This window comes from Hemiscyllium ocellatum, chromosome 27 (genome assembly GCF_020745735.1).
Source record: "Hemiscyllium ocellatum isolate sHemOce1 chromosome 27, sHemOce1.pat.X.cur, whole genome shotgun sequence".
Taxonomy (NCBI): Eukaryota; Metazoa; Chordata; class Chondrichthyes; order Orectolobiformes; family Hemiscylliidae; genus Hemiscyllium; species Hemiscyllium ocellatum.
The window spans coordinates 413,747-429,443 of record NC_083427.1 but is presented as its reverse complement, the minus strand read 5'-3'; the positions used below and the strand labels follow the sequence as shown (position 1 = coordinate 429,443).

General features: G+C 56.0%; 1 protein-coding gene across 4 annotated transcripts; it reads right to left on the bottom strand.

Moving 5' to 3' along the window:
- Positions 1–3,748: 3,748 nt before the first annotated feature.
- Positions 3,749–9,895, bottom strand: LOC132828663 (zinc finger protein 239-like). 4 transcript variants are annotated; one of them, XM_060845715.1, is made up of 3 exons: positions 8,772–8,990; positions 8,369–8,419; positions 3,749–5,097 (listed from the first exon to the last, which is right to left on the bottom strand). In XM_060845715.1, exons 1-3 carry the CDS (start codon positions 8,883–8,885, stop codon positions 3,844–3,846), a joined length of 1,419 nt encoding a protein of 472 aa, XP_060701698.1. In that variant the 5' UTR covers positions 8,886–8,990; the 3' UTR covers positions 3,749–3,843. The 4 variants fall into 4 exon arrangements, with proteins under 4 accessions (XP_060701698.1, XP_060701700.1, XP_060701701.1 ...); XM_060845717.1 differs by lacking the exons at positions 8,369–8,419; positions 8,772–8,990 and adding an exon at positions 9,711–9,895; XM_060845718.1 differs by lacking the exons at positions 8,369–8,419; positions 8,772–8,990 and adding an exon at positions 9,044–9,355.
- Positions 9,896–15,697: the final 5,802 nt, after the last annotated feature.

Sequence of the window (15,697 nt, the reverse complement as noted above, 5' to 3'; positions counted from 1 at the left end):
TGCAGGAGCCTTGACAGAAGGCAGCGAGAATGCTGGGGGGGGTGAAGGTGAAGCTGAGACTCTGAGACGCCAGTAGGCCAAGCCTGTGGAAAGACAAAGACGGAGGGCTGCCATTTCAAGATGGCGTCCCTTCCTCGACAGCGGAGGATGTGACAGATCAACTGGGGGGCAGTGGGGAATACTGGAGAAGACAGCGACCATTTGGTCCCCCCAGCTTGTTAGACAGGGACTGGGAGGAAGCCATTCAGCCCCCATGGGTCAGTGACGGTGGATATCACTGTGAACACGGGCGCGGTGGGGCCCACCATTCCTGACATCCCCGTCACACTCCCACTTTCCCCTCTCACCAGCTGCTGGGAGTCCAACCCCCCCACCCACCCCTCAGATCGGGTCACACAGCAGCTGAGTGGTGAGCACTGCTGCCTCACGGCGCCAGGGACCCGGGTTCGATTCCAGCCTCAGGGCAACTGCCTGTGTGGAGTTTGCACATCTCCCCTTGTGCCTGTGTGTGTTTCCTCCCGCAGTCCAAAGATGTGCAGGTCAGGGAGGTGTAGGTGTGGTGCATTAGTCAGGGGTAGACGTGCAGCAACAGGGTAGGGAGAATGGGGTCCGAGTGGGTTACTCTTTGGAGGGTCGGTGTGGACCTGTTAGGCTGAAAAGCCTGCTCGCACACACTGCAGGGGATTTACTGACACCACCACTCTCAGACCAGAGGAAAAACTACAAAGGCAGTTTATTGATAAGTATAGCTCAGAACAGAAGCAACGTCTAAACAAACAGCAAAGGCAGCTAGATTACAATACGTGGGGTAGCTCACAGCGTCTAACTCTGAAAAGGAAAATTAGAATCACAGGAAGGGTTTAAATCTTTCTTCAGGATTTCTCTGATTGCAGTGAACGAGTTCCAGCATGCACCCAGCTCCCCATGAGGGGTGCGTCCCTGTCAGGGGGAGGGAGGAAGAGGGGAACGGGAGGACGATGAGCAGACATCTCGAAGTCTATGGGGAGATCCCCTCGGTCCCCAGCCCACCCTGATTCCTGTCTCCTCCAGGCCCAGGTACACAGCGGCGTACCTCAGAAACAAGGCCAGACGTCTTTCCCGTGAAGCCCCTCCAGCAGAGCCAACAGGACAGAGAGAGAGAGAGAGGGAGAGGGAGGAGGAGAGAGGAGAGGAAAAAGTAGCGGTGAACACAAAACTAGTTGCCTCGCATCCCGCTCTCCCCGGGTAGGTTCTCCATCCTCTGCCGGTCGGAGTGCACGCGCCCACCGGTCACCGCTCTCTCCCGGTCACGACAACGATGCACGTTCGCCCTAAATGTCGGCGACTCCCGGGAATCTGTCCGGACGGAAGGATACCGCAGGACGACACTCTTCCGAGTCCCGTTCCTCAGGGATGCCGGTGTTGCCCAGGAGAGCACAACACCCCCCACCCCAACCAAGGAGGGCTGCCCTGACCCTTCCTCCCTGCCAAACACCTTGGCCAGGCCCCACTAAGTGCAAGAGCCGACCACACACGCACGCACACACAGTGTACACACACGCGCACACAGTGTACACGCACAGTGTACACACACGCACGCACACAGTGTACACGCACGCACGCACACAGTGTACACGCACACACGCACAGTGTACACGCACACACTGTACACACACGCACACACACGTGCACACAGTGTACACGCACGCACACAGTGTACACGCACGCACGCACAGTGTACACACACGCACGCACACAGTGTACACACATGCAGTGTACACACACGCGCACGCACACACAGACACACGCGCACGCACACACAGACACACGCGCGCACGCACACACAGACACACACGCGCACGCACACACAGACACACACGCGCACGCACACACAGACAGCACGCACACACAGACACACACGCGCACGCACACACACACGAGACAACAGCTGGTCCTGCAGAAAGCCGCCCCCTCCAGTCCCCCTCCAACCCCATCCCCATCCCGTTGAAACACTCATTCCTCTCGGACCAAAGCACTATGATGGAGAAGGGGGGAGACAGGGGAAGGGCTGGAGGAAACGCCCAGGCAACTCACCACCACACGATCTGTGATCCAGGCATCAGAACACACTTCACACCATTGAAAATGATAGAGGAAGGAGAGCTTTAAAATCAAACTACCCAAAGCACTGCGTTTCTATGATTTCAACTCTACAAACAATGGAAATGTGACATTCCAGTGAAATGCAGGTACACTTCAGTTAGAACTAATCCCACTGACACCGATCCCCTCCTGTTTGATATACACCAGTCCCACGGTCACTGACACCAATCCCCTCCTGTCTGATATACACCAGTCCCACAGTCACTGACACCAATCCCCTCCTGTCTGATATACACCAGTCCCACAGTCACTGACACCAATCCCCTCCTGTCTGATATACACCAGTCCCACAGTCACTGACACCAATCCCCTCCTGTCTGATATACACCAGTCCCACAGTCACTGACACCAATCCCCTCCTGTCTGATATACACCAGTCCCACAGTCACTGACACCAATCCCCTCCTGTCTGATATAAACCAGCCCCACAGTCACTGACACCAATCCCCTCCTGTCTGACACCTAGCTCAAGTCCACGCGGCCCCAACTCCCACCACGAGAACGGGGCAACGTTTCGAATCGAACCGCCAGAACCCGGAACCTCAGGCGGGTGGCCTTCAAACCCTCACCATTGGCCGTTCGGGGGACCGGCAAGGAGCGTCACATCTGGTGGGGGTGGAGGAAGTGGTGGGGCAAGTCTCTACCTGCGCGGGCCTGCCCGTGACTCCAGCCCCCACACTGTGGGGTGGGTGGATGGTAGCGCTGGAGTGAGTGAGGGGCGGGAGGCTCTGGCGTGGTCAGACACTGGCCGACGGTAGGGGGTTGGCGAGACCGATGGGACGCTGTGGCGATGCAGTCTGAGTGCCTTCCCCCAGCGCCTGCCACCTCCCTGTGTTGTGACGCTGGGTGGGGTGGGGGTTGGGGGACACTAAAAGCGCGCGGTCAAACGGGTTCCCTCCCCAGAGCCACATGCGGACACACTGACAGACAGACAGGCAGACGCAGTGGGGTTCCCAAATAGCTCATTCAATGGAATGCCACAGCCCACCCACCTGGATCTCCCACTCAAGCTAGATCGAAACCCACTCCCCCTCCTCCCCACCTCTCCCTGGGGTCCTTCCCCCTAACCTCCCCCCCACCACCAAACGTCAGAGAAAGTTGGTTCTGAAGGGGAGTGGGAGGTGTCGTTCACAGGGGCATCTCTCGGTGAGGGTAGGGACGCAGGGGAGGGGGGGATTGGTCCTGTGAGGAGGGGGGCTTTTCCCACACAGTCGAGGCATGGTGGGGGTGGGGAGAGAGACGAAAGAGAGAGAGAGAGAGAGAGAGAGAGAGAGAACACATGCGGGCTACAGGTGAGAAGACGCACCCCCCTCACCTCCTTTCCCCCTTCAAAAACCCCCTCCCCTCCTTCCCCCATCCCACCCTCCCCCCCACCCCCACAGCTCTGGGTAAGAGATGGCGCCAGCGAGTCGACTGGAGGCCGACGTTAAAAAAAAACTCCCCGGGGTTATTAAAACACCCACCGCCCACCCCACCCTAACCCAATCCCCCAACCCCATTAAAACGGGACACACACGTGCGCGCCCCACCTCTGCCTCCCCCCTCCCCTCCCCTCCCCCCAAATCGCGCCGGGAGCGAACAGGTTAGAAGAACCCCAATCCTGCCAGCCAGCCCCCCCCACCCCGACTCCCCAGCTAACCCGGGTCCCCTTTCCTCAAGTCAGCCCGCTCCCGGTGTGGGGGAGGGGGGGAACGGGAAGAGTCAGACGTGCACCCTCTGGTGCCGGAGGAGGTGGGAGGAGCGGGAGAAGCCCTTGCCGCACTGCGAGCAGGAGAAGGGCCGCTCGCCGGTGTGGATGCGCTGGTGGGTGAGCAGGCTGGACGACTGGGTGAAGCCCTTCTCGCAGACGGTGCACTGGAAGGGCCGCTCGCCGCTGTGCACCCGCAGGTGCCGCAGCAGGTGGGAGAGGCAGGTGAATGCCTTGGCGCACACCGAGCACTTGAAGGGCCGCTCGCCGGCCTGGGCGGGCCGGGGGGGCCCCAGGGGCGGCGGGGGCAGCAGGGCGGGCGTCGCCATGCCCTCGCTGGCCGCCTCCTCCTCGCCGGCGCCCGGCTCCTCGCCGTCCGGGTACTTGACCGGGTTGTTCTCGGCGTGCAGGTGCTGGTGGGCCAGCAGCAGGGAGAGCTGGGTGAAGCCGCGGCCGCACACCGAGCAGCGGAAGGGCCGCTCGCCGGTGTGGCTGTGCTGGTGGGTCAGCAGGTGGGAGGACTGGGTGAAGCGCCGGCCGCACACCGAGCAGGAGAAGGGCCGCTCGCCGGTGTGCACCCGCTGGTGGGTCAGCAGGTGGGGCGAGCGGGTGAAGCCCTTGCCGCACACCGAGCAGGTGAAGGGCCGCTCCTCGGTGTGCAGCCGCTGGTGCCGCAGCAGGGTGGAGGAGTCGGTGAAGCCCTTGCGGCACACCGGGCAGGTGAAGGGCCGCTCGCCGGTGTGCAGCCGCTGGTGCCGCAGCCGGTTGGAGAGCTGGGTGAAGCCCTTGCCGCAGACCGAGCAGCTGTAGGGCCGCTCGCCGGTGTGCACCCGCTGGTGGGTCAGCAGGTGCGACGAGCGGGTGAAGCTCTTCTCGCAGACCGGGCAGGCGAAGGGCCGCTCGCCGGTGTGCACCCGCTGGTGCACCCGCAGGTCCGAGGAGCGGGTGAAGCCCTTCTCGCAGACCGGGCAGCAGAAGGGCCGCTCGCCGGTGTGCCCGCGCCGGTGGGTCTCCAGCTCCGACTGGGTGTGGTAGCTCTTGCCACAGTCGCCGCACTTGTGCGTCTTCTCCCGGGGGCGCCCCTCGCCCGCTGCCCGACCGCCGCGCCCCGCCGCCTTGCCCTCGCCGGCCGGCTTGCCGTTCGACGCCTCCATGCCGCGGCGGCGCAGCGGCCTCCGCTCCCGGAGAGCCTCCGTCAGATCCTCAGCCCCTGGCCGCTGTCTCTCCGGGGGGGGTTCCTCGCCCGCACACCCTCGCGGTCCGGTCCTCTGCCGAAAAGGGATTCACAGAAAAGAGATTCCCGTCAGTACAGCAGGGAAACCCTCGGGGAAGGGGAAAGCAGCTCTGGGAAAAGGGAAAACACACACAGCAAAAAAAAAAGCTCAAAGAAGGGGCCCGGTGGCTCAGTGGTTCGCACCGCTGCCTCACAGCACCGGGGACCCGGGTTCGATTCCGGCCGTGGGTGACTGACTGTGTGGAGTTTGCACATTCTCCCCTGTGTCTGCATGGGTTTCCTTCGGGTGCTCTGGTTTCCTCCCACAATCCAAAGGTGTGCAGGGTAGGATGGATTGGCTATGCTAAATTGTCCCATAGTGCCCAGGGATGTGCAGGTTAGTGTGGATTGGCCATGCTAAATTGTCCCATAGTGCCCAGGGATGTACAGGTTAGTGTGGATTGGCCATGCTAAATTGTCCCATAGTGCCCAGGGATGTGCAGGTTAGTGTGGATTGGCCATGCTAAATTGTCCCATAGTGCCCAGGGATGTACAGGTTAGGGTGGATTGGCCGTGCTGAATTGTTCCATATGCCCTGGAATGTGCAGGTTAGGGTGGATAGGTCATTCTAAATTACCCATAGTGCCCAGGAATGCGCAGGTTAGGGTGGATTGGCCATGCTAACTTACCCATAGTGCCCAGGGATGTGCATTTTAGGGTGGATTGGCCATCCTAAATTACCCATAGTACCCAGGGTTGTGCAGGTTAGGATGGACTGGCGTGTTAAATTACCCATAGTGCCCAGGGATGTACAGGTTAGAGTGGATTGGCCATGCTGAATTGTCCCATAGTGCCCAGGGATGTGCAGGTTAGGGTGGATTGGCCATGCTGAATTGTTCCATATGCCCTGGAATGTGCAGGTTAGGGTGGATAGGTCATTCTAAATTACCCACAGTGCCCAGGGATGTGCATTTTAGGGTGGATTGGCCATCCTAAATTACCCATAGTGCCCAGGGATGTGCAGGTTAGGGTGGACTGGCCATGCTAAACTACCCATCACTGCAGGAAAATCCGCACAGACATGAGGGAGAAAGTGCACACTCCGCACAGGCAGTCACTCCGAGGGTGGGATCGAACCTGGGCTCCCCTGAGAGGCAGCAATGCTAACCACTGAGCCACCGTGCTGCCCTTGTGGTGTGGCGCGAATCCTGCCCTTCTCACCAGCTCCCAACCTGTCAGTGCCAGCCCAGGCGGGCCGTTGGGAACGGACAGTCTTGCTTCTTGTGGAATGCTGTGCCAGCTGCCGTTCATCCTGAAGCTCTCAAATCCTGACCCCACCCCACACCTCCACCAGGCTCTCCCTCCTCTCTGAGCCTGGCGCTTTGCAAGCCTGGGCGTTCCTGATGAGCCAGGTCAAAAGGGGCTCGAGCCTGTGATTGGAGGGAGGTCAGTATGAGCCTGACATACTGGGGAGGGGGTGGGAGAAGCACTACTCTTGGGGAAACTGACCGAAGAGCTCCCTCGAGCTGATTTCCGAAACGTGCCAGAGATGGGTCAACCGGGCCTTCATCCGACGGGAGTTGGTCTCCCTGAGAAGTAGGCCGCTCGGCCCATCCGAGTCCGGACCGCCCTCAGCTCCACTTCGCCGAAGGGAAGCAAGGAAGAGGTTCGGGATTTGGGAAGGTGGGTGCAGTTCGAGGTGTTGAGGACCCGCCGTTTAGAAATTCCGAGTGATTCCTGAACTCGAAGGGGCGTGGATCTTCAGAATTCCCTAACCTCGGAGTTGCGGGCAGTCAGACGTTCCAGTCTGTTGGAACAGACCAACAACAGTAGGCAAGGTGAGAGGGGAAAAATATATAAGGGCTCTAAAGGGCAACTTTTCACACAGAGGGTGGTACGGGTATGGAATGAGCTGCCAGAGGATGTGGTGGAGGCTGGTACAATTGCAACATTTAAGAGGCATCTGGATGGGTGTATGAGTAGGAAGGGTTTGGAGGGATATGGGCTGGGTGCTGGCAGGTGGGACTAGATTGGGGTGGGATATCTGGTCGGCATGGACGGGTTGGACCGAAGGGTCTGTTTCCGTGCTGCACATCTGTATGACTCTGACTCATTGTTCTGCTCTGCCAAGCAGCGGCTCCTCTGATGCTAACCTCAACTCCACATGCCCACCCCCCCCCAAGGTAATCTTTCACCCCCATCGAGAATCTACCTACCTTTGTCTTGGAGATATTTAAAAGGTCCTGCGTCCACTGCCTTTGGAGGTAGGGAATTGCAAAGACTCTCACCACCTCTGACAGGGGGCAAGAAGGGGAAGACAAATGTCTCCTCACCCCCGCGATCTCTTATTTTTAAGCCGCGACATTTCATTCTGGAGGGAATAGAGACCCAAGAGATGTCTCCAGAAGGAGAGGTGGCAGGAAGATGAAACCAAGGCAGCAGAACAGCCTGGGTCTCAATGCATGGTACCCTAGGCTTAGACAGGGACCAAAGGGTTACCTCTGCTTTTGACTCCTTATACTTTACAAAGTGAGTGGGTGGGAGGAGCGATTCTACCTTTCAGGGTTATGATCGCTGCTCCATGCGCAAAATACTAGAGCCTCCATCACTTCCCCCCAGAGCAAATGGAACTCCCTTTATTACAGTCACAAAGCACAGAAACAGACTCTTCGGTCCAAGCAGCCCATAATCCCAAACTAAGCCAGCCCCACTTGCCTGTCCCTGAACCACATCCATCCAAATCTTTCCTCTTTGCGTACTTATCCAAACGTCTTCATTCCCGTTTCCCAGTAACCACCCAGTACCCCAGATTCCAGAAACCAGAGAAAACAAAAGGAAAATCAGGCCACGCATTAGGGCGCTGGAGTAGATCATTCAGCAGTCACTCCCTTTCCCATTTACCACAGAAAGGGTGCCCCCGAGCCAATTCACAGAGTCCCCAGAGCACATTTGGCCCGTCCAGTCTGCACCAACTCTCTCAAGAGCGTGCAACGTTTCCCTTCAGCTAACCCACCCAGCTGACACGTCCCAGAACACGACGGGCCACTTTAGCACGGCCTAACCACCCAAAACCAACCTGCACATCTTTGGACGGTGCGAGTCAACAAGAGCACCTGGTGCAAACCCAAGCAGACATGGGTGGGGTGGGGGCAAGGAGGGGTGGGGGAATAGATCATGCAAACTGCAGTTACACCTTCACCCGAGGCTGGAATTGAAGCAGGGTGTCCCTGGCATGGCGAAGCAGCGGTGCTAAACCACTACGCCACCCCCAACTGACAGAGATCCCGGTCTCTGGCTAGCGGAGTGCCGCATCCCTTCCCACCTACCATCCACGTTCGGAGACGGGGCTCATTGGGTGCTGAGGTGTCCTCCACCGCCTTCCGGACCAAAAAAAAAGAAGAACATTAAGGAAAACTCTTTGCTCCTTTGGATCAACATGGCAACTGGCTGAGGGGGTGGTGGGGGGGGGGCTGTACCTTTAAGCACCGTCACAGCAGGAGACCCCAGAGGGGTGGGCTCTCTGTAACCCACCAGCCTCTGAAAAAGACTGTCCCTTTAAGAGGAGCCTGCCCCTTTAACATCCAGACACACACCCACCCTCCCAATAAAAAAAATGCAATTGCAGGAAAGAGAAGGGGTGGGGGTGGGGGAGGGGGGGGAAGAAAATAAAAGAGATGGGATTAAGGGGGTGGGAAGGTTGCAAATAATAATAATAATACTGGCACGAACCAACCACAGGCTGCAGATTCCTTCAGGGATTGCAAACAGATCTCCCGATCTCTTCGCTTTTTGGTTTTGCTTAGTACATTTTTTTTTGATTGCAAAAAGAAAAGAAACGTGCATTTATCATGAAGGCTGGGTGCAGGGCCGCAGGTTGCAATGACATGGAGTGGAGAGAAGGGTGGGTTGCACCAACCAACCCCGTCTGGCCACGCCACCCCCAGTCTCTCCCCCCAACCCCAAACCAACCCCCACACCCTAGTCCCTGCCCGCCCACCCACCCAAGGCCTGGGCGCCTATGCCTGGCTTGCAGCAGCTGCAGCTGCAGCACCAAGCCCGGGGCCCGGGCCACAGAGGCTTGCGCTGGGAGACAAAGAGACTCCGGGCCTCGGTCTCGGGCCGGGCCGCGGCAAGTCCCGCCCCCTCGCCGCTCCGCCATTGGCCGCGCGCCGAACAATGGCAGCGGCCCGGCGCCCCCGTCTCCCCATTGGCCGCCGCTCGCTGTCGGTCAGCGGCCGTTCGACCGAGCGGTCCAGTAGGAGCCCGGGATGGTGTGCTCGCTCTCTCTCTCTCGCGCGCGCGCGCACGCACGGGGGAGGGAACGTCGCGCGCAATAATCGGAGGCGCCCCACCCCCCTCTGCCCCGGGGGAGGGAGGGCGCGAAGGAGGACAGTGACGCCATCGCGCACGCGGCTGGGGGGGGGCGGGGCGGAGCTGGTGGGAGACGGGACCGCGCACGCCCGCGCCAGCTGGTAAGTAGGCGGGGCCAGGCGCCACGTTGCCTGGGAACCGGAGGCCCCGCCCCTTCCCTTCCCTTCCCTCCCCCAGCGGCGGCCCCGTGCCGTGGAGGTGGGGGGGCAACAATTCCACCCACCCACCCACCCACCATTCCCGTGGTGCACCGCGCGGAGGCAGGCACCGATTCCCCCCCTTCCCCCCCCATCTCACCTTATTAAAAAAAAAATCGGCTGATCCACCGGTTCAGGGTGTTGTTGGTGACGGATAAAGCGGGGCCCTACCGCCGGGCCGCCTCTGCCTCTGCCTTTGCTGTGTGCGCGCGTGCGCGTGCCCCCACACGGAGCGGGACACGGCCCCGATCCCGCGACTGTGTGTGTTTTTCCCGGAGGGTGGGGGAGCAGCTGGGAAAGGGGGGGGTGGAGCTACCGCGCAAGCATTACTGCGCAGGCGCAGCGGAGGGATCACTGCGCAGGCGCGGCGGGGCATGCTGGGAGGAGGAGCTGGAGCTGGGCGGGAGAGGATGGACGGCCGTTAGTCTGTCCGGCTGCGACAGGTAAGCGGTTCCCGAGTGACATACAGAGAGTGTGTGTGTGGGGGTAACCCCGTCCTCCAGGTGAAAAAAAAAACCACAGGGTTTTTATTTTTGACTGACTCCCCTGCCCCTCCTCCTCCTCCCCCCGGCTGGCGGGTGGCTGCGCTTTCCCGTTGCCAGGGGCAACGCGGCCCCGCCATCTTAGCGGTCGGAGCGGGAGACCGGGATGGACGCATGCGCGCCTCCGCGGAATCCAGTCGCGTAATGGAGGCCGCTCGGCCCATTGTTCTCGTGACGGCCCCTCTCTTCTCTCCCCCCCCCCCCAGGCCATTGTTCTCTTTGTCCGCTGGTGGTTAAAAGCCCCTCCCCCCCCGTACCCATTGTCCCCCTCCCCCCCCGTACCCATTGTCCCCCTCCCCCCCCGTACCCATTGTCCCCCTCCCCCCCCGTACCCATTGTCCCCCTCCCCCCCCGTACCCATTGTCCCCCTCCCCCCCCGTACCCATTGTGTCCCCCCCCCCCCCGTGCTCAATGTCCTCTCTCTCTCCCCCGGTGCTCATTGTCCTCCCCCCCCCCCCCCCCGTGCTCAATGTCCTCTCTCTCTCCCCCGGTGCTCATTGTCCTCCCCCCCCCCCGTGCTCAATGTCCTCTCTCTCTCCCCCGGTGCTCATTGTCCTCCCCCCAGCCCCCCCGTACTCATTGTCCTCTCTCTATTCCCTCCCCCCCGTACCCATTGTCCCCCCCCCCCCAGTGCTCATTGTCCTCCCCCCAGCCCCCCCGTGCTCATTGTCCTCTCTCTCTCTTCCCCCCCCCCCGTACTCATTGTCCTCTCGTCCCTCCCCCCGTGCCCATTGTCCCTCCCCCTCCCCCAATGCATTGTCTTGTCCTTCCCCATACTGGTACCCATAGGGGAGACCTCAACCTGGACTTTGGGTTCACCTCTCGTTACAGGTGACCACCACTTTTGACACACACCGGCCCTCTTATACACACGGGGCCACATATACACAGATGTGCGCACAGACACCCACACACACATGCACCCCCTCACTGACTTAAGACACTCTGCGCTCACTACACGTACACTTTCTCACACTCTCAACCCCCAATCATGGAGGGGGCGGGGGTGGCCGCGCGCGCGTACACCCACACCCAAAAATCCACGTGCGCACACATTTTGCGGGGTGAATTTGTAGTTGCAGAGTTACATTGCTCAAAAACTGCATGTATTTATGTTCAACTCCATTATCTCACTTTTTAGATTAGAACCAATCTAAACATCATGGCACAGACAGGGAACACGGGGCTTACTCCTTCAACATATTGTCTAGCTATCACCATTGTTAACTGATAACCTTTTTTAAAAAAGATTGCATTCTCAGGTTTTGTGATTTACACATGAAAGAAGTGAAACTATCACTGTATTCTAACAGATGAAAGGCTGAACAGATGATCAATTTTTCAATATATAATTTCAGTTACATCACTTTGTAAATTTTTGCTATAAATTCTGTTAGGACCGAGCCCCCCACTATCACCTGATGAAGGAGCAATGCTCTGAAAGCTAGTGCTTCCAATTAAACCTGTTGGACTATAACCTGGTGTTGTGATTTTTAACTTTGTACACCCCAGTCCAACACCGGCATCTCCAAATCATAACTGCTTCAGTAGGGTCACCTCTCATTCTTCAGTATTCCAAGGAGTATAGGCCCAATTTACTCTACCTCACCTGGTAAAACAGCCCCTCCATATCTGGTACAGCCTAGTGAACTGCCTCCAATGTCAGATGCCCAAAATTGTTCAGTGTTCCAGCTGCACTCTGACTAGTAACTATTGTACTTGTCGCAAGACCTCTATATACTACTTGTCCTTTCCATTTTTGTTTAAATAAAGGCCAATGTTCCATTTGCCTTCCCAGTTACCCAAAAATGTGTACATTAGGTGGGTTGGCTGTGCTAAGTTGCCCATGATGTCCAGGGATGTGTTGGTTAGGAGGATTAACTGTGGGAAATGCAGAGTTATAGGGTAGTGGTGTGGGTAGGATGCTCTTCAGAGGGTTGGTGTGGACTTGATGGGCTGAATGGCCTGCTTCCACACTAGGGATTCTGTGATGCTAGCTGACAGTGGATGCCAGCTTTTTATGATTATGCACGAGACTGTCAATTCGCTCTGTTCTGTAGTCTTTCTCCACTTAAATAATATCCAGCTTCTCTCCTCTTCAAAGTACACAATCTAGCATTTTCCCACTTAATCCATCTGCCAAGTTTTGGTCAAATCTCTCACCTGTCTGTATCTCTCTGCAGACTATTTCACCCTCACCACTTGCCTTCCCTCCTGTTACTCACAAGCTAGGCTATAGTATGTTCACCTCTGCGTTCCAAATCATTGTGGCCCCAATACTAACCCTTGCGGCACACGCTAGTTACAAGTTGCCACCCAGATAATGCACCCTTTCCTCTAACTGCCTGTAGTGCTCCCCATATGGTCTCCACCTGGAGAGGAATTTAGCATGGTGGTAATTTCACCAGAATGGTACTGCAGAGTGAAGACTGCTGTTATTGGGTTCAAATCTTACTGTGGCAGATCATGAAGTTTTAATTCCATGAAATATGTATCATTGTCACCTGTGAGATTGTTAAAAAACGGTTCATTCATGTCCTTTTCAGGGAAGGGTATGGGCCTACCTTACCCAATGTGGCCTGACGTGTGACTCCCGACCCATAGCAATGTGGCTTTAACTGCCCCACTGAAAAGACCTCCCAGGTCACACTCTGTACTAAATGGTCTCGAAGCGTTGCAATGCCACAGGCCACTTGCTGACGATGGAAATGGCAGCATCTAACACATGACAGAGTCTGCAGCGTTCTCCTCGTCCACCTGTGTCTTGCGGATAGTGCCCAAATTGAGAGAGTTGTCCCAGAATCCAATCAAATGATATATTGTCTGAGTCACACCATAAACAAAATATCACAGAAATCCCCACCACAACTCTCCCTGGATATGTCCTGCCCTGCTGTAAGGTAGGTGGTGGCACAGTGGTATACAGTCAGAAAGGACTTGCCCCAGGAGATTTTCAGCTTCTACTTTGGACACCATGTAGTTCCATGCCATGATATCAAATCAAACATGAGCAAGGAACCCTCCAGCCCGCTTCCCAAATCCCATTCTCTGTTGGCTGATGAATCCGTGCTTCTCCATGTTGAACATTGGGAGGAGGCACTGAGGGTGGCAAGGATGCACTCGGAGATTTCATGTCCATCTCCAGTAGTGGCTCAGCAGCACTCTTACTGACTGAGTTGTTTGAATCCTGAAGGACACAAACTGCTCGACTGGATCCAACGTGAGGGCAAAGTCAACCTATTACAGATACATCCATCCAGTGGGAGTGAGTGCTGCATAGCCCCTGTGGAGACAAAGTTCCATCACTACATTGAGAACAGCCTCCTTTTTACCTAATGACCCCACTACCATGCTAAATAGGATAAACTTTGAGCAGACCTAGCAGATTTTTAAAAAAGCAGGTATTTTTGAGGTGTCAGCAGCAGCAGGACTGTATTCCTCCTCGGTTCAGTCAAGAATGCTGGAGGTTATTCCAGGCATGTCTACCTGGTGAAACAACAACAAACTATTCTGGTCTCCTTGCTGCCTGCAGCAAAGATATTGTGAAACTTTAAAAGGGTTCTGGGAAGGTGTGGAGGGATGTTGCCAGGGTTGGACGGTTTGAGAGGCTGAATAGACGGGTGCTGTTCTCCCTGGAGCATCGGACACTTTACCTTTATAGATGTTTATAAAAGCATGAGATTCATGATTTGGAGGTGCTGGTGTTGGACTGGGGTTTGCAAAGTTAACAGTCACACAACACCAGATTATATCCAAACAGGTTTAATTGGAAGCACACTAGCTTTCGGAGCGACGCTCCTTCATCAGATTCCTCGTCACCTGATGAAGGAGCGTCGTTCCGAAAGCTAGTGCTTCCAATTAAACCTGTTTGGACTATAACCTGGTGTTGTGTGACTGTTAACTTTGTACACCCCAATCCAACACCGGCATCTCCAAATCATGAATCTCATGATTTTTAAATGAGATTTCATGGATAGCCAAAGGGTGAATAGCAAAAGTCTTTTGGACTCCCCTACGCTGGGAAAACCTAGAGGGCATGGGTTCAAGGTGATCGGGGAAAGTTTTTTCACACACAGGGTGGTGCCTGTATGGAGTGAGCTGCCAGTGAAAGTGGTGAAGGCTGGTACAATTGCAGCATTTAAAAGGCATCTGGATGGGTGTATGAATAAGAATGGTTTAGAGGGAAATGGGTCAAATGCTGGCAGATGGGACTAGATTAATTTGGGATATCTGGTCACTGTGAACAAGTTGAACCGACAGGACTGTTTCCGTACTGGACGTCTCTACAACTACTTCATTGTCGAACAGTGGAGACTGCAAGTGATAGACGCTGGGGCAACTTTTTCACACGGAGGGTGATGCCTGTATGGAATGAGCTGCCAGAGGCTGGTACAGTTATAGCATTTAAAAGGCATCTGTGTGAGTCCATGAGGGATTTAGAGGGATACGGGCCAGAGGGGGATATGGGCCGGATAGGGACTAGGTTAGGTTAAGATATTTGGTCGGCATGGACAAGTTGGACCGAAGGGTGGGGAGGAATTAATTCAGTTGGGAAGGTAGTCGGGGAATGGGAAGGGAGGTTGTTTGAAATTGGAGAACTGAATGTTGAGTCCTCTGGGCTGTAGGCTGCTGGGCACAAGTTGAGGTGGTTTCCCTCCAATTTGCAGTGTGGTTCGCTGTGGCAATGGAGGAGGCAAGGATGGTCATATTGGAAAGGGAGTGGGAAGGGGAAATAAAATGGGCAGTGCCTGGGAGGGGCAATGGAGGAGGCCAAGAAGTGGTTAAATCTGAAATCGCCCAGCAAGCCATTAAGTTGAGACTTTTTAAGCAGTTGATACAAAAGTGGGTGAAACCAGCCAGACTTCCTGGCATTGACTGAGGCATCGGAAACAACCAAGGCAAACTCAGCCTGTTATCCCCACAAAATCCTCGCAACTGACCTCTGGGGATCATCGTCAAAGTTGAGGGAGCGGTTTCTCGGGCTAGTCCAGTGTCAGCCCTATGTTGTAAGGTATGTGCTAGCACTGGAGGCAGTCCAGAGAAGGTTCAGCGTGCCATTCCTGGGTACGAAGGGGCTACCTTATCAGGAGATGTTGACTACTGTAGATTGGGCCTGTGCTCACTGGAATATAGAAAATGATAGGCTCCTGTATTGAGACAAAGCATTATTAGAGCAGGCTGACAGGCTGGATGGGGAGAGGTGGTTTCCCTTTTGGGGGTGGGGGGGAAGTGTAGGTCCAGAGGGATAATTCATGAAAAAGGGGTTGCGTATTTAAAATAGAGGGGAGCATTCATTTTTCAGGAAAGTGAATCTGTACAGTTCTTTACCAAAGAGGATTTGCTCATCAATTATATTCAAGGCCTACTTTTGTTCCTACGTCTTACGGCCTTGTGAGAAGATATGATTCTGAGAGTACAGAGGAACCTCGATTATCCGAATATTGGATTATGCAGCAAGATCGCAAGGTCCTGGTGCTTGGCTACACTGATATTGGCCATTTGATTAACCAAATTAAATACTCCCTGCTGGTGTCCTTCAGATAAT